General features: G+C 37.2%; 1 protein-coding gene across 1 annotated transcript in view; it reads right to left on the bottom strand.

Annotated features, from left to right (window-relative positions):
- LOC143741303 (exostosin-1a-like) overlaps nt 1–20,000 on the bottom strand; it is a gene marked incomplete at its 3' end in the record, with an annotated part of 62,450 nt that overhangs the window by 2,443 nt on the left and 40,007 nt on the right. Inside the window, exon 2 of the mRNA XM_077233736.1 lies at nt 5,691–5,784. Coding sequence (XP_077089851.1) covers nt 5,691–5,784 — 94 coding nt within the window. The remainder of the gene's footprint in view (nt 1–5,690; nt 5,785–20,000) is intronic.

The raw sequence follows: 20,000 nt of genomic DNA on the forward strand, positions 1-20,000 counted from the left end.
CATGTGCATCAAAAACCTCCGCCAGGCAATCCTAAACTCCCACACAATTCAAAACACAAGATATAATGGCCTGTTAAGCCTCATATCTGCACAACGCCAGACAACCTGAAAGAGCACAGCCACACAATAGATATTACACAGGCATGAGCTTCACAGAATAGTGTCGGTTACGGCTATTCGTTCATTTCTCCGATACGTTTACGCTTGAAAACGCATCTTTTTCTCTCCGTTTTGGCCTTCGGTCCACACTTGCACTATTATGTTGTGACCTCAAAGCATTATTTACAATAGTGCATGAATTGTAAACTAATATATTGTGGGGTTTGCATCACTTAACCAGCTCTATATATTCGGTTTGACTGACTTATTAAGTTTGCGAATGCTATGGTTACGATTACGTTTTTATTGTCACATTTGCTTTTGTTAACACTATCGGGTAGGTTTAGGGTTTAGTGTTGGTGTACATTATTTTAAATGGATCATTAAGCTTTTAGCGCCACTCATTAGACATTTAGGGTACGTTTACACGACAACGTTATGCTTGAAACGGGGAAGTTTTTCCTTTGAGTTTTCCGTGTTCAGGCGATATGGCGTTATTTTTTAGTCAAAAGTTATGAGCGTGTAAGACATGCTCACGAGCACATTATGTTATTTCACACGCGCAAAAATGAACCTTCAGCTGGCATGATAAAAGTACTCGCGCACAAATTCAACAACCGAGAGGTGTAGAGGTAGCTGCGAGCGAGCGCCTGGCATACTCTCATAGGTTAACTCTGCTTGTACAGTGGAATCCTGCTCGCGCGCAGCGGACTTCTGCTCGCGGAGTGCTGTTTTGCTCGCGCAGTGGATTTCTGTTCGCTCAGCTGATTTCTGCTCCCTCGAGTCTACATGACTTTTGACAATTTGGGGGCGGAAACCAAGGAGGGCACTGACCCTCTTATGATTGGTCACTTTCATCGTAATCGCAACCACAGGGACATCTTTGTACCTTGATGGACAGCTCTCATTACAGGAAGCACGGAGTCAAAGGATCTGACGGAGTTTTTTTTTTTTTTTTAGTTTAAAAAAAAATGAATTTAAACTGTATATAAAAAACTTTGAAAGGTCCTAAAGCACAAAAAATATATGATACCCTAAAACACTTCCCAACTAAGATAAATGGATGAAAAAAGACTGAATTCTCCCCTTATGTCATGTTATATTATAATTCCTACCGTTTATTTATTAAAATGTTTATTTTGCTTACAAATATCCTTATTTTTGTACTAAGACTACATTTATATTCTTGTTGTATTAAGAGCTGCTCCCTCTGACTATATTGTCCGTGTATCCTATTCTAAAGAAAAGGAAGTTATGCAGCCATGTTTGTCTGTAAATCTTGATGTTTCAATAAAAATAAAAAAACTCCGTCAGATACTTTGACTCCGTGCTTCCTGTAATGAGAGCTGTCAATCAAAGTACAAAGATGTCCCTGTGGTTGTGATTACGATTAAAGTGACCAATCATAAGAGGGTCAGTGCCCTCCTTGGTTCCGCCCCCAAATTGTCAAAAGTCATGTAGACTCGAGGGAGCAGAAATCAGCTGAGCGAGCAGAAATCCACTGCGCGAGCAAAACAGCAGTCCGCGAGCAGAAGTCCGCTGCGCGAGCAAAACAGCAGTCCGCGAGCAGAAGTCCGCTGCGCGAGCAAAACAGCAGTCCGCGAGCAGAAGTCCGCTGCGCGCGAGCAGGATTCCACTGTACAAGCAGAGTTAACCTGTGAGAGTATTCCAGGCGCTCGCTCGCAGCTACCTGTACACCTCTCGGTTGTTGAATTTGTGCGCGAGTACTTTTATCATGCCAGCTGAAGGTTCATTTTTGCGCGTGTGAAATAACATAATGTGCTCGTGAGCATGTCTTACACGCTCATAACTTTTGACTAAAAAATAACGCCATAAGGCGACACCACTGTCGAAACGATCCACAATCACACGGATCCGTGTAAACGACTAAAAACGCTCTATTCTGCTGTAGGGCTGTAGCGATACACTCACGATACGATACACGATATTCAGCTCACGATACAATATATATCACGATATTCAGCCAACGATGCGATTCGATATAATTCGATACACTTGCATAATTTTCTGAAAGATTTAAAGGGGACCGAGTGATTTTGGTGACATCTTGTGAGTGTTCCATATACTTGGATTGAATTATTTGAACTGAAAACTAAAAACTTGATTTACACAATATATGTCTCTGACTGAACAAGTTTAAGTTATTCTTTCAAGAGCTGTAGGGCTGGGTATCGTAACTAAATTTTCGATACCGATACCTTGACTTCGATACCGGTTCCTGAACGATACTTTTTTCGATACCAAATTTATCAATATAACATTACCTAAAAAAATAACTTTTATTTTTTCAGTTTGTTGACTTTTTTACACTCATATTTTGAGTCTGTAAAAAAGCACCAATGCTAAAGTTTTCTATGTTTCCTAATCATTTAACAACATGTATTCTTTACTTCAACGAGCTCATTGTTTCTGCCTTAACTTAATGCATTGTTTAACAATGAAACACAGTCACCCCTGATAACAGATCACTCTAAATTGTAATTTATTTAGACACATGCATTTTCTGTAAAGCTCCTTTGAAACGATATGTATTGTGAAAAATGCTATACAAATAAATGTGAATTGAATTAAATATAGGCTACTGGGGTGCGGGATATATGCCTCGCGCTCAGCACACATGAAGCTTGCGCAAAGCACTGGCAAAAGTAGCCTAATGATTATGGATGTGTCGGGAAACGATAGCAAGGAGATATTTTAATTGTTTATTAATGAACAAGTGTTTACTAAACGTGTTGGCTGCAAAGATGATTATTGCGAATTTGCGATGCTGACTCGTCATCCCCGCAGTAGTGAACGCGCCCGCGCCTATATGGATTAGGTAATCAAACTATTTATTTCTAATTGTTTCGTTTAAAAGTAGACATATTTTGAACATATATAGAACTATTTCTCATGTCTGTGAGGCAAGTATCCTATACGCTGAGTTTTGGTTTATATGTGACGCGCTCCAGTTCTTGTAGTCGAAGGCGGATAAACTTTCTACTCTCGAGTGTATTCTGGGCGCTTTTAAGTGTAGATTTACCGTGTTACCGGTCTTGGCAGCAATTATCTTGTCGAAAATATTGCATCGTGTGCTTATGGCATCGAGTCGGGTACATAGGTACACTTTTGATCATTTCCACATATTTTCTATCTATCTGGGTTGGACGCTTACACACACACACACATACACACACACACACACTACAGCCTCACGTGCGACGAGCCACGTCTCTGGACAGCCGCGTAAACTAGTGTTTTTCTGCCACAGCCAATCATGCTGCATGCTTATTGTTTAACTGACGTTGACGAGATTAACCACTTACTTGGTACCGAAAAACAAGACATGTTTCGATAATCGGTAGTATCGAGGCAATTCGGTCGGTACCTAAAAAGTACCGAACTCGGTACCCAGCCCTAAAGAGCTGTGAGTGCCTTTTGTTGTGTGATTCATATTAATGGCTCAATCGTCAGCAGGTTTATCAGACGCTGCCCCTTTAAGACCGAGTGCAGATCTAATAGGTGACTGATGCACCATCATTTTCTCCTAACTATTTACGTCCATTTAAGACATAAACTGTGTTTAAGTGAATAAACCGTTTCAGTTCATCTCAGAGCTGGTCATTTTTATATTATTATGTATATTTGATAGTTTAGCTGCGCACATGAAGCCCAAAGTTAAGTAGCCTATACTTTTCTTGTCTCGTTGCAGTCCATTTCAGAGCGTGTGTCTGCTTGTGAACATCTCTTGCATGGATTTTTGTGCTTTTAATCGCTCTTTTAATGATTAAACGTGTCCGCAATTTAGCAACAGTAGAGACTGCATTTTACAACAATCACCGATCGTGCTGATTCTGTCGGTACGTTTGGGTTTTAGGAAGAAATGACAGCGCATCGCTGTGAAGGGAAGGAAGTTGCTCTAGACATAATGCAGTTAGTTTGGTTTCATCTCAAATATCTTAGTTTATAATTTCTGAAAGCCGAATCTAAAATAAAATTAGAATATTATCCCAGATCTAAAGTGTAACTTCGTTTGAATGTTTAGTTCTGTCCTCATTGTCAGTGATTGCGGCTCCGCGTGAGACCGCTCTCTCTCTCTTCTGGACTGCGAATAGCAAAATTGCATCACAGACAAATGGTTTAATATTATTATATATAGAACTGGCTGGCGAGATAAACATCTTCAAGATTACGTCTTTATATCAATTATAAATAGTAGCCTACGTGTATTTTCTATTTTCTCCAGTACCGACAGCAGAACCGAAAACGTCCGAGCTTTAAAGCGAATGGGGGTAAACACGGGGGATTTGAATGGGACTTATGTATCGATACTCGCGGCTTAAAAATCGCTTCTTTCTTGGAAAAAAAATATCGATTTATATAGCAGAATCGTTAAAATTGCTCAGCAATATTCTGCTGCCAGGCCAGTAGATGGCGATGAAACTCTATAGACTGAACCCGTAATACGCATGTGCATAGCGTCATCGTCTTCAGAGGTTAACGTTTTTGTTGTTTACATGGACACCGTTTTCAAAAACGTGCACTTTTTGAACCCCGTTTTCAAATGTTTGCGTTTTCATGCACCCAAAACGCCATTGTCGTGTAAATGAACGTTTTTTAATGAAAAAGAAACTTTTTGAAAGTGGATAAATTTGAAAACGTTGTTTTCGTGCTGTAACGTGGACCGTCAAAACTGAGGTATTTAAAAACGATGACGTAAGTTTAGTCACGTGACTCAGAATGTACTAATAGATATTCACGTTAATAAAGATATTTAAAGTTTCTCTATTGTATTGTATTGTGCCTGTTACACTTTCACACTGTATTGTACTATATTGTATACAACTGAACTACAGGTGAATCTCCAAAAATTAGAATATCGTGCAAAAGTTATAATTTCGATGATTATGGCGTACAGCTTATGAAAACCCCAAATTCAAAATCTCAGAAAATTTGAATATTACATGAAATCAATAAAAAAACGTATTTTAAATACAGAAATGTCGGCCCTCTGAAAAGTATAATCATGCATATGTATATAGTTATATATACTAAATATATTAGTTTCACCTTTTAATTTGAATGACTGAAATACATGACCTGTTGCACGATCTTCTCATTTTTCGAGTTTCACCTGTATATTACTTTATGCATTCTTAAATATGACATAAAATTGACTCACATTTGCTGTCCTGCCGTAAAACATGAATGTTTTAGACCAAACATATAATGGTGAGTGAGAGCGACCTGGACGATCAGTCAATGCTGAGATATTTTGCTAAATAAAATGATCCTGTCAGAAGAATTGAGCGATAATTATTTATTTATTTATTTTTTATCTCAGTGAGCTTTGGTGAGGTTTTCCGCATGCGCAGTAAAGATGAATGTAGCGTTTTTAGGCATTTTTCAAACGTTTCTGCACTGAAACGCCTGAAAACGCTAGTGAGGACGGAGAGAGTTTTTGATTCAAATGTATCCGGATTAATGTAGACGAAGCCTTAGTATCTCAATAGGAAGAAACTTTAAATATGTAAAAAATGATTTATAATAAATACTGCAATATTCCATAAAAAAACAAACAGTAAGTATACCTGCAGAGCCTCCAGGAACCGGAAAGAGCCGAGGCGGCGTCCTCTCGGCACGAGACAAAACGTGGAGTTATGCAGCATTTCTTTATAGTCGTACCTGATGAGGAAAAGGAGGAAGAGTATATTAATAAACATCCTGAAAACATCCTGGTGCGAGAAAACAGGAGATGCACATCCTATTCATATGGAAAATCAGTTAGTGCTCATCACATCTCACACAGATGGCCTGAAAACACACATTAACAGTAAAAACAAACATAATTTTTTCAGTTTAAGGGACACTATGAATCACAAATACTGAGAAATGTGAAAAACTACATACAATTCATGTTAGACAAACAGAAATGAGTCAAACACAGATGAGACACTGCTGAAATGTGAAGGGTTTGTGAGTTTTCCAGCATGTATTGCATTGCAGCATGAATAAATTATGCGGTTATAGGATTTTTGTTCACTGTTATTGAGGTTTGTGTGTCAAGTGTTGAGGTACAAGCTTCTGAAACTGAAAATAAATCTCAGATATCTTTGCTTTGTTGCGCCTTCTGAAACCTGAAACTAGTGCCCTATAAAGCTATACATATAGCTAATGTATTGTGAATAAGAAATCTGCATGCCTTGGTGAATTTATTGGCTGAATGTGCATTTTTTATGAACAAACTAATTGAAAAGTAGTGATGATGTTTAAGACAATAGTCGAGAGAACCTAAAATGCATCAAATTTACGTTTTCTAAACAGTTCCTTTATTTTTTTTAGTTTGGAGATGTTCTCACTGATCTAAAGAAAAATAGCAACACTGTCAAGCTATATTCATTTAAATGTTTTAGTAATACAATGGAGAACTGAATACTGGATCTCCCAATGCAGTGAAGCATGTCATGCATTATTACATTTGATAAAACAATATAAGGACTAAAGTTTTTTTTTTTTTTTTGGGTCAAATATGGACAAACTCAAACATTGGGTTAAAAATGTAATTTTAAAAATGTAACCAAATGGCTGGGTTTGTCCATAATTGATCATGAAATTGGGTTAAAACAACCCTGCATTTTTTAGAGTGTGTATAATATAATAAATAATATATTTAATATGGCACTGTAATGTAATGTATTATGTGACCGCAAAATAGCAAATAGTTTGAAATGTTTACAGTGAATCTTACAGATAGTATTTAAAAGAACTTTTGCATCCAGTAATATTTCATTTATTTAAGTGACACATAATTAAATTGATAAACTATAGCTAGCTATTTGCTAGCAGTAGCACATATTAGCTTCTTCAACCAAAGCAATAGAAAACATTAAATCAGTCCACAGCCAAACCAAACGCTCCACTCTTCTCCACAATAGTAACTCACAGTCATTTAAATGGTTCTAATAATTCCAATGTAATTGAACATTAAACACAATTACACGCTATCAAGTCTTCCTCTTTTCTTATTTTCTCCAAAAAATATAAAATAACACTTAATTTTAACATTTATTCTCTCTTAATTCAACCATATGCAAAGCATGCTGCCCAGTAACAAGCACCGCCCAGTTTCAGTTAAAGCAACACAAATCATTCATGTAATCCAACACAAACGGATTAAGTAAACTTAAAATGTACATATATTTAAGCAGATTGAACACAATCAAATTAAGTTAGGGCAAAATGGCCTAGAATTTTTGGCCATAAGTTAGGGCAAAAATTATTTTTTACGCAACATAAATGGTTTAGACAACGCGTCAGGATTTTGTACTGTTAAGTTGAGACATAATTACGTGGACCTTAATAGTCAAAAAACACAATTATTATAAATAAACTAAATATAAATATATTATGTAAAGTTCACAGGCTTCCTCACTCATTTTTTTGAGTGAACATGGCATTAAAAAGGGTTAGAGAATATGAAGTGTTCACAGACAGTCAGGAGAGAGATCCCCGTTCATGCTCTCGACCTCTTGACCTCTCGACCTCTGCTTTGTACGTTCGTCTTGCGCTACGCTGCGATAAAAGCTTCAACAAATGCTTGGACCAGCGTTTCCGTCGGCACTCGGATTAAGGAGCTGTTTGGGATTCCTAACGTGACATTCCTCCTTTTCTGGCCGTCTCACCCTCCCTTCTTCTCTCTTACACATTCTCCCTGGCACTCCCACGTTCTCCATTCCTTCTCCGTCTTTCCTCCAGTGGGTTATCAGTGATGCTGTGCATTATAATGCGCTCTTGCTTCACCTCTGCAGATCTGCGGACAGCCAGACAGAAGCTGAACGCTCAAGTAGTGCTGGGCGGTATGAGCAAAAATTTATATCACAGTATTATAGTGGTTTCACGGTTTATGACGGGGTTTTTTCATGCATTACTGGGTTTTAACCACATTTTCTAGTCATTGAGAGAGGAAATACTGCAGTAGTTTCACTAGTTTGCCCTATTTTACTGTCATGAGTGAATATTGTAGAAAAACTCCACACGTGTGTTAATACAGGTTTGTAAGGCCACGTAAAATGGCTTTGTATCACGCAATTCTGACTTTATTTCAAGCAATTCTGACTTTATATCACGCAATTCTGACTTTATATCACGCAATTCTGACTTTATATCACGCAATTCTGACTTTATATCACGCAATTCTGACTTTATATCAAGCAATTCTGACTTTATATCACGCAATTCTGACTTTATATCACGCAATTCTGACTTTATATCTCACAATTCTGACTTTATATCACGCAATTCTGACTTTATATCTCACAATTGCGTATTATAAAGTCATAAGTGCGAGATATAAACATGAAATTCTGAGAGAAAAAGTCAGAATTGCAAGTTTATATCTCATAATTCTGACTTTATATCACGCAATTCTGACTTTATATCTCGCAATTCTGACTTTATATCTCACAATTCTGACTTTATAACACGCAATTGCTACTTTATATTACGCAATTCTGACTTTATATCTCACAATTCTGACTTTATATCACGCAATTCTGACTTTATATCACGCAATTCTGACTTTATATCTCGCAATTCTGACTTTATATCTCACAATTCTGACTTTATATCACGCAATTCTGACTTTATATCGCGCAATTCTGACTTTATATCACGCAATTCTGACTTCATATCTCACAATTCTGACTTTATATCACGCAATTCTGACTTCATATCTCACAATTCTGACTTTATTTCACGCAATTCTGACTTTATAACACGCAATTCTGACTTTATATCACGCAATTGCGACTTTATATCACGCAATTCTGACTTATATCTCGCAATTCTGACTTTATATCTCACAATTCTGACTTTATTTCACGCAATTCTGACTTTATAACACGCAATTGTGACTTTATATCACGCAATTCTGACTTTATATCACGCAATTCTGACTTTATATCACGCAATTCTGACTTTATATCACGCAATTCTGACTTTATATCACGCAATTCTGACTTTATATCACGCAATTCTGACTTTATATCACGCAATTCTGACTTTATATCACGCAATTCTGACTTTATATCACGCAATTCTGACTTTATACCTCGCAATTATGACTTTATATCACGCAATTCTGACTTTATATCACGCAATTCTGACTTTATATCACGCAATTCTGACTTTATATCACGCAATTCTGACTTTATACCTCGCAATTATGACTTTATATCACGCAATTCTGACTTTATATCACGCAATTCTGACTTGATATCACGCAATTCTGACTTTATATCACGCAATTCTGACTTTATACCTCGCAATTCTGACTTTATATCACGCAATTCTGACTTTATATCACGCAATTCTGACTTTATTTCAAGCAATTCTGACTTTATATCACGCAATTCTGACTTTATATCACGCAATTCTGACTTTATTTCAAGCAATTCTGACTTTATATCACGCAATTCTGACTTTATATCACGCAATTCTGACTTTATATCTCACAATTCTGACTTTATATCACGCAATTCTGACTTTATATCTCACAATTGCGTATTATAAAGTCATAAGTGCGAGATATTAACATGAAATTCTGAGAGAAAAAGTCAGAATTGCAAGTTTATATCTCATAATTCTGACTTTATATCACGCAATTCTGACTTTATATCTCGCAATTCTGACTTTATATCTCACAATTCTGACTTTATATCACGCAATTCTGACTTTATAACACGCAATTGCTACTTTATATTACGCAATTCTGACTTTATATCTCACAATTCTGACTTTATATCACGCAATTCTGACTTTATATCACGCAATTCTGACTTTATATCTCGCAATTCTGACTTTATATCTCACAATTCTGACTTTATATCACGCAATTCTGACTTTATATCGCGCAATTCTGACTTTATATCACGCAATTCTGACTTTATATCACGCAATTCTGACTTCATATCTCACAATTCTGACTTTATATCACGCAATTCTGACTTCATTTCTCACAATTCTGACTTTATTTCACGCAATTCTGACTTTATAACACGCAATTCTGACTTTATATCACGCAATTGCGACTTTATATCACGCAATTCTGACTTTATATCTCGCAATTCTGACTTTATATCTCACAATTCTGACTTTATTTCACGCAATTCTGACTTTATAACACGCAATTGCGACTTTATATCACGCAATTCTGACTTTATATCACGCAATTCTGACTTTATATCACGCAATTCTGACTTTATATCACGCAATTCTGACTTTATATCACGCAATTCTGACTTTATATCACGCAATTCTGACTTTATATCACGCAATTCTGACTTTATATCACGCAATTCTGACTTTATACCTCGCAATTATGACTTTATATCACGCAATTCTGACTTTATATCACGCAATTCTGACTTGATATCACGCAATTCTGACTTTATATCATGCAATTCTGACTTTATACCTCGCAATTATGACTTTATATCACGCAATTCTGACTTTATATCACGCAATTCTGACTTGATATCACGCAATTCTGACTTTATATCACGCAATTCTGACTTTATACCTCGCAATTCTGACTTTATATCTCGCAATTCTGACTTTATATCTCGCAATTCTGACTTTATATCACGCAATTCTGACTTTATATCTCGCAATTCTGACTTTATATCACGCAATTCTGACTTTATATCTCGCAATTCTGACTTTATATCACGCAATTCTGACTTTATATCACGCAATTCTGACTTTATATCACGCAATTCTGACTTTATATCTCGCAATTCTGACTTTATATCACGCAATTCTGACTTTATATCACGCAATTCTGACTTTATAACACGCAATTGCGACTTTATATCACGCAATTCTGACTTTATACCTCGCAATTGTGAGAAATAAAGTCAGAATTGCGAGATAAAAGTCGCAATTACCTTTTTTATTTTTCATTCTGTGACGGAAACAAGCTTCCATATATAGGGAATATATAACCAGCACTGAAATATAAAAACAGGTCCACTCCATGGACAGTGCAATTATTATTCAAATACAAACACAATTAGAAATTAAGAATAAATATAGATATGATTTGTTGTTGAAATGTACAAGAGAAGAAAGTGCAAACAAGATGTTCAAAAGGCTTCTACATAGTAGTAACAAAAAAGTGCCATGTCAGCATATTGAATACTCTAACTGATTATTAAGTGAAGTCATATGATGTTAAGAGACTGACTGAGACTACACATTAAGCGACATACACTGGTATAGTGAAATATAAAAAATTCATATCATAACAAAAATGAACACCGGTATTCGGTATGAACCGGTATACCGCCCAGCACTACGCTACAGCTTGCGGATGAGAGTCGGCAGGTGTTTCGGGATGTGGGAATGACCTCGGATGACCCGTTGGATCAGACCTGATATAGTGTGTCTGAAAATAGTGCAGGGGAATGCACTCAAAAGACTTCATAAATCATCAGAAGCACACAGGCTTATCCTATCAGCTCATGGGCATTTTCACTGTGTGCAGACTAATATTTTTAATATGAGTCTTAACTCTTTCCCCACAAGCGTTTTTGAAAAAGTTACCAACAAGCTTTTTCTTTGTTTCCTTTTTTTTTTTACAAAAATTTCATGCCATCCAGAATATTTTGCTGTGTGAATATCTGAACAAACAATATATCAAAACAAAAAAAGAACAGAGCCTCTGCTTTTTAAATAAAATAACCCGTTTTGGTAACAACAGTGTCCTTGTTACATATGTTCCATGTACTTACCATAGTAAAAACAGTAAATTATGCATAATTACATGCAACTAATCCTCAACCAAATCCTAATCCAACCCTAACCCTATAGTAAGTACATGTAGTTGCTTAATATTACTCAGTACCTAATTATATAATTACACTGTAACAATGACACCTTTAAATAAAGTGTAACCCTAGTTGTATTCTTGCTTCATTCTTTTTTTATAAACACTTTAATGTGGGTAAATGTCATAAAAAAGCAACATTTTGTACAAAAAGCTGAGCTGTAGCTTGTCCTGTGTCGACATTTCATTCAGTAACATTAGGCAGTTATGATTTATATGTTTATAATCATTAATAAGACCTTCAACATTTATTGAAATAAATTCGCCATATCACAATCTTGATATTATTTTGAAATCTCGTGCTATACATGAATATCAGATGATGTCACCAACGTCTCCTCACTGACGTCACTCAATTCTAAAACTTGTCTTCCGCCATCTTGAGTACCTGATTCGGCAAGATCGATACGTCAGTCGCAAAGGAAGTAGAGCTTATTCTCTGGCCGAGCCCGAACTTGCGGGCCGATATTTCCCGTCACTATCCTCGGGCCGGGCTCTTGATCTAGAGATATGCACTCCCAATGCAAAAGAGTGCGGCGCGGGACTAGATTTGATGGCGAGTGCGAGCGGCAATGCACTCTCTGTGTGTGTGCGCGTTGCAGGGAGAATAAAACGATTCGCGGGACTCCCGCAAAATAGAAATATCCATGAATAAAACATTTTAAAACTAATACATTTTTGCAGAAAAGCAACAAGAACTAAAACAAAATAGAAACGTTTTACAGGCCAGAGTTTCCTTTTAAAACACGTTTGCAGCGTTGAGCGATGTAGCCAATCACAGACATACGTGTTGATTTCTTCAACGCAAAGGCCAATCAGAAGCATTTAAGATAGACTCTCCTCACTGCTCAAAACCTCTATGCTCAAAACTGACTTTTTGTTCAAAGCTCTGTATGCTGACAAATCCTCTAATTGTAACAAACAAAGTTTATATATTATGAAAGATTCATTGTGCAGTCAGCTTAATTGATATTAACAGAGATGTGAGATCGCGATTAACTGATGTCAGCTTTTTAGGAATTATTAAGGGAGCGCACTTTGCGCGCATTCAGTCAAAATCCTTCAATCATATCATGCCCAACCATGCACGCAGCTGCTTGCTTTTATGTTATAACAGTGGTTTGTGTGTGCAAACTCTCTGTGCAGTGTTCATGTTGTCTGTGGTGAGTGGATGTAAATGATAATGAGCTTACGCTAGCTTAGGGGTGTGCGATATCACGATTTATGATCGTGGATTAAAATATATCCACCATCTGCTTTTGAAGAAATGTCGTAGTATCGTGCATTCTATCAGTTGCAGTTCTGGCGCCTCCGTCTCAGCATAGGCTACAACGCGACGTATATTCACATCAAATGTTAACGCAAAGGAGCGTGACAATGCAGTTCACATAAGTTCATTATTTGCATGTGCTTACAAGTCATTCACGTGTTGATGCGCGGTTCTAACGAGCGCTTTTCTGAGCGCGTACACCCGAAGCGCACGCGGACTAAGCCTGTCTAACAACAGCGATAGTTACTGAACGAAGTTATTTTTCTAGTCTTATCGCGCGAATACTGTCAAATACACACAGGGTTTACATAAAAAAAGTTGGTTATGTATAAAGTGAAACAAACAGATAAAATCTGCTTCCTAGCTAATGCCGTCAGTATTGTAGACAGTACTCGGCAGGTACTCAAGATGGCGGCAGTCAACTGGAAAAAGAGCGGATGACGTAAGAGGTCATGTGACTGATATTCATGTATAATCTTTCCATTCCACAAAAGGTTCTTTAAAATGTTCTTCACACTAAGAAAAATATGTTTTTTTTTAAGAAATGATCTCTGAAAGGTTCTCTTGGGAACCAAAAATGGTTCTTCCATCGCATCACTGCAAAGAAAAACCCTTTAGGAGCCTTTGTTTTTCAGAGTGTGTGTGCAAGGACACAATCAGTGCCTGTGTGTAAGCGTGATGTTGAAGGTGTGTCTTTAAACTGTCGTCGTGGGTCGTCGAACAGCGCTCACCCAATGCAAACCTCCTCTATCAAGTTAACAAAGCGTGCAAGAGGCATCAGAAAAAAACAGGGAACTAGAAATCAAGGCGGCCAAACTGTCTTTGTTTTGTTTACATTTGACACTGTTGCCATGGCAACAGGTTGGCATGGGTGGCATTTGTGCCTTAAATCAGATTAGTGGAAATGAGAGCTGCTGGTTTCACCAACGCTGCCTGTAATGACTGTGTAATCAGAACAAGATTAAACCCGTACTTAACGTCCCGTCCCGACACACAACTTCACGAACGCGTAACAACTGTTTCAACAGATCCACAGAAGAGCTGAAGACACTGAAAGTATCTCTTGTGGATGACGGTAAATAATTCAGATGCTGCATTCTGTCTTATTAAAGTCCATCCACGTAATATAATAAAGTGACTCGTCTCCTCATGTGTGGCTTAATGTACAAATCTCACGGTTACAAATAGCAAAACAGTGTATTTAGAATATTATAATATTATTTGTATCTGTTAAATCCCCCAATGCAATATTCTACAGTGAGCTGCTCTTTTATAACCAAAATAATCTTTAAAAATACATGAAAAAGTATTAAAAAAATGAAAACATATCATTCAAGCCAGGTTATGAAGCAATAGATGGAAAAGAACATGAAGATGTACTACATTTTTGAGCATGTAGTAACAGTAGTAATATGAGTAGTAATGTCATGGTGTTTTATGGTTTCTGGCATTGCAATCATTCATTCAGTATCATTTTATTCAGCAAAATGCATTAAATTGATCAAAAGTGCTACAGTAATGTGGACAAAAATATGTATCGTGACCACAAATTAAGGATTCGTTCCCTTGAGTTATTAATTCATTCCCTCATTTTGCCTGAACTAAAACACTGGAAATGGCAGCGCCCTAATTATTACTATTATTTGTTCCCTAATTATTACAACATGGCCAGGATTTAGTAAAACGATGGGATGAATTATTATATTGTGCCTACAGTCACTGCCAACTACACGATTTCCCTTTAGCTTGTTACACAAAAGATGCCATTTGACTTCTGAAAACAACAATGCATGTTAGCAGCAAATGTGCAACGCTTGCATCCGTTGTCTGCGAAATCAAGAAAATAAGACATCACTGGCTCAGACACGACTGGTTTGCCGAGGTCCAGTTATCCTCTGCTATTTCCAGAAGTGCTTCTACAGTCGTGCTAGTGCAAGGAACCCATTTAAAGGTATGCAATATTATGAACTTAATTACATTGCATGTAGATGTCAAACAACATGCACGTTTTGAAGTACTCAAAAGTTGAAATGTGTCAACTAGTGGTGCCAAATGGTATTGCAAAACTAATGACCAGTTTCAAATAGATAGTCCCGCCCCCAAAATCATACTATATATTGGAAATGTGAAAAATGGAAATTTCCATTTTTTGGATGAACTGTTCCTCTATTGCTGATAATACACTTTAACAAGAGCAAATATAATGTACTCAATTGCTTATATACAATTTGACCCAAAAAACTAGCACTTAGAATCATAATGACTGGTTGAAAAAATATATATACTGTATATATATATATCTGACAAAGTAGTCTTTAATAATGTCTAAATATATACCCAAATGCAAAACCTAATAAGCAAATTATTATGTGTGAAAACAATGTTCCCAGCAATTAGGAGATACAGCCATGTTTAATTTTTTTATTTTTCCGGCTTGAGCGAAGCTTCTAACGGTGATGCAATGACTTTATCAGTCTGCAATTGGCTGTTTTATTTAGGAGGCGGGGCTTATTCCGCCATATTGCGTGTTGCACTCTATGATATGCTGTCTTTGCATATCTAGTGTTTGTCATCAACAGCTTGCAGTTCCATTTCAATACACTAGTAAATACACACTTTAACATGATTTACAATGTGTTGCTGCTGCTGCAGAAATTATGTTTTTTTGTTTAAAACAAAAATTCCAGTTCCATCGTCTGGATAAAATGGGTTTTAGAATGGGTTTTTGGTTAAACGCCTGAAATAAGGTCTTTGGTTAACACAAGCACATTTATTTTCATGCATTATTCAACAAACATAAAATAAATCAGTAATAGTGGCTAAAAGGGACTACAGAGGCTGAGGCTTTCACAGCCTCATGCCGTTTATAATCCAACTTTTAGGGAAAAACTCAAACTTTATTCTTTTTTTATAAAGTATGAAAGGAGTTATCTGAAGCTTTTGTTTATAGCCTAATGTTAGCTTTTGACTTTTGCAGATTATATTTAGGCTTTGAAATTCACACGTTGATGAACAAAAACGTGTAAGAATCATATTGTTGGAGCTTATTGAGCTTATTTTATGTTGGATTTTTAGGGAGGGAACGTGCAAGGTGAAGCTAACTTCTGGATTAGCCTATAAAAACAAAATCACTTCAGCGCTAGTGAAAACAGCGTTCTGGACGGTTAAATGATCTTAACCGAACGCAGGGAATTAGCAGCTTCCAAATGAACTAACTTTTAAACAAAGCACGTTTGGTGAGAAACTAGGACAGTCACAAGGTCTTCTGTCTCTCCAGACTCAGGAAAACTGCAGTCGTAACTTTCATCCGAGTTACTTTTGACTGGGGCTAAAGGCTGAAGGCTAAAGGCTACTGGGAAGTTTATCCACACTGTCGTGGCAGATGGTCCACGTAGATGTCTGGCCTCAAGGGCAAATACAGCTGATTAATTATCCACTGCAGACTGTGTCATTAATCATAACCACTAGAGTTAATATCATCCTGCGCTGTCCTGTAATTACACCGGGAATTCACACTTGGATCTTAGGAAACATGGGATTTATTCTCCAAGCTGCCATCATCAAAAAACCCTTGTACTCTGCAAATCAACAATCCAGGTGTCTTTATTAAGAGGATAGAGCGGTATTAAACTCCTTCCCCCAGATTCAACAAGAAAACGTTGTTGTTTAAAGTCTTTAAAAAGTGCCACTTTCTATTTTTTGATACATGCTACCAAAAGCTGCTTGATGTATTGAAATAAAATCGATATTGCGATATAGCTTATTGCATAAATAAATATATGCTCTAAAGGTTTCAGAGTGAAGCGTGTCATTTACACATTTATGATGATGAGCTGCGTGTGTGTTTAAATAAACACAGCGCTAAGCTTCACTCTGAAACCTGCAGTGCATATTTATACTTGCCGGCAACCCGTCAAAATAAAAGCTCGGTAGTTTCCCCATTTAAAAATAAAGAAATTTAGATGATATTATTAGTAATGTGATTTTTAAAATAAATTTCATTACTAATTTTTTTTATTTGTATTACAATATATTTTTATTTCATTACTGGATGAATCAGTGTTTTTTGAACAAATCTATTGAATGAATGATTCAATGACTCACTCATAAATACTTCACTTGTTTCATTACTGGATGAATCAGTGTTTTTTGAACAAATCTATTGAATGAATGATTCAATGACTCACTCATAAATACTTCACTTGTTTCATTACTGGATGAATCAGCATTTTTGAACAAATCTATTGAATGAATGATTCAATGAATCACTCATGATAGGCTTGTTCGACTTGAACCGGCATTGCACAGGCCGATTTGTTTATGACATCACAGTACCGCGAGAGCGATTAGCGAGGAGACGGCTCTGTGTGCTTTTGAATCGCTCTCACGGTACTTTGATGTCATAAACCGATCGGCCTGTGCAGTCCCGGTTCAAGTCGAACAAGCCTAAAGACTTCACTTGAATGAATCAGTGTTTTTGAACAAATCATTGGAACGATTCATTGACAAATACATTTTTCGAAGTCACTTGTCGCCATCTACTGGTGTAACGATGTAACTGATACAAAGTTTTAAGCGTCAAGTTACTTTTAAAAAATTATTTACTTTATTTTAATCGCTACCATAGACATCAGTGTTTATATCCCAACTATCCCAATACTTTTGTTAAAATCTGAATTACTGTAACAGAAATAATGAACCCATGCAGCCCTATGAAACAACGGTGCGCTCCAGCACTCCTGCTTTTCCTTTTTCCATGAGAAGCACAGCACGGTCCTGCCTTTGAGATTTCCCGTCCTTATTAAAAGCGGAAAAGGAAGGGTCAGGGAATCAGTGACCCAGGCAGCGGCGGGTGCCGAGTCACTGAGACGCTCTAATGATCTCACTAGGCTCGACACTGGCGCCGGTTAACCAGCTATCACAATCAGGAGCGTGTCTCTGTGCGCATGCACACGTCTGGGTGTCGCTTCCCGAAATAGGTGTGTGTGTTTTGTTTGTTTGTGGCTGGACAGGACAGGTTGACCCTGACCGTCTGCTCGACCCCTAGATGCTGCTCTCCTGAATAAACCATCATCTGCCTGCATGTTCTTTTGCTCAACATGTTGTTAATGTGCAACCAGTGCAGGTTTAACTGGACACATTTAATGAGACAAAAAGCTGAAACTATAGGACAAACAAGTTGATTTAAACTGCATTGTGGACAACACATATCTGTGACATACTGAGATGGATCATTTCAGCAGTGTTGTGCCTGAACTCGTTCATATTTTGGGCGAACGTGAACTGAACGTACTGTATTACTGCCTGATGAACGTTACTGTGAACTCGTTCATTCTGGTGTCTGTGAGTGTGAACGGCAGCTCTCTCAGTTTGACTTCGGAGTGCCAGATTTCTACAAAGCCTTCAAGGCGAAAACCCGGATAAAACACACCGTAAACAAAAAGCAACACAAAAAGCATCAAGGAGGCGTCGTATGATCATTTAAACGAGTTTTATGACAAGGTCTGTGAGGATGGGAAAAATCTTACAATTCTGTTCAAACTTCGCCCACCGATAAAATAAGTGCTGAAAAATAATAGTTCGCAGCAACATATGGACAAAAAGAACTATGAACTAGTTCAAAATTTTAAAGTATGAACTATGAACCGAACTAGTTCATTTTAAAATTTGTGAACTGAACTTTGTTGGGAAAGTTCACTTTCTACATGAACTAGTTCACTGTATTTCAGCACATATACAACATGAATCATTGTTTGCAATCTATTTTACTTTCCAAGTAAATTTTAACGGTAAAAGACTAGAAATGCTACAGTGAAAAACTGTTAATTGGTTAACAGAAAGTACTATATACGGTGAATAACTGTGTTAGATCTAACTGTACATTTAATGTACTTTTACAGTAAAATACCGTTAAATTTAGTTCCCTTTCGAGAACGTTCACTTCGTATTGCGTATCTATACGCTGTGGGAAAACTCCTTTTCTCGAGAATATTGAAGCCATTATTTTAAAAAGCAGTGCAGCTGCACGAACCTATGGCGATGCGGCTGAGACGCGCGGACCAATCGGGTCGCTTCAGAACCCGCCAGAATGGGAAAACGACGAGAAATACGTGCGTCAATGAATCACCTAAAATAAGACCTTGAATCTTGCACTGAGAACAAAAATAGTCTTTTGATTTGACGTTGACTCCAATAAAGTACTGCTGCTTGTGTGTCTTATCAGTTACATTTTGATATAATCCACCCTCATGTATGCATCAAAACCAACTGTCTTCACTTAAATCTGCCATTTTATTCGATTAGAATGAAATGAGAGATGCAAGCAAATCTTCTGTAATCCATCATGAAGCTCCCTAGAGGAAACATGAAGTCCATTACAGTAAGGTAACTGAGGCAAACTGGATATAATATGCATCTTGTAGATGTGAGGAATCAGAAGAAGAGGCTGGAAAGGTTCGGCTCACACAGGATGCGTTGTGTCGTTTTAGGATCGTCTTTATCAGGCTATCGTGACTGTCATTGTGTTCGCGTGTGTTAGAGACCGTCGGGAAGCTAAAAATAAATGAAGCTGGAGTTGAAAGACATTCTCATAAATAAGAAAAGAGCATGGGGATGAATTTGCGCTGTCTGGATCTGAAAGAGCTGTGTGTGTGTGTGTGTGTGTGTGTGTGTGTGTGTGTGTGTGTGTGTGTGTGTGTGTGTGTGTGTGTGTGTGTGTGTGTGTGTGTGTGTGTGTGTGTGTGT

Source organism: Siphateles boraxobius, unplaced genomic scaffold, assembly GCF_051911475.1.
Source record: "Siphateles boraxobius isolate OS27281-9 unplaced genomic scaffold, OSU_SipBor_1 186, whole genome shotgun sequence".
NCBI lineage: Eukaryota > Metazoa > Chordata > Actinopteri > Cypriniformes > Leuciscidae > Siphateles > Siphateles boraxobius.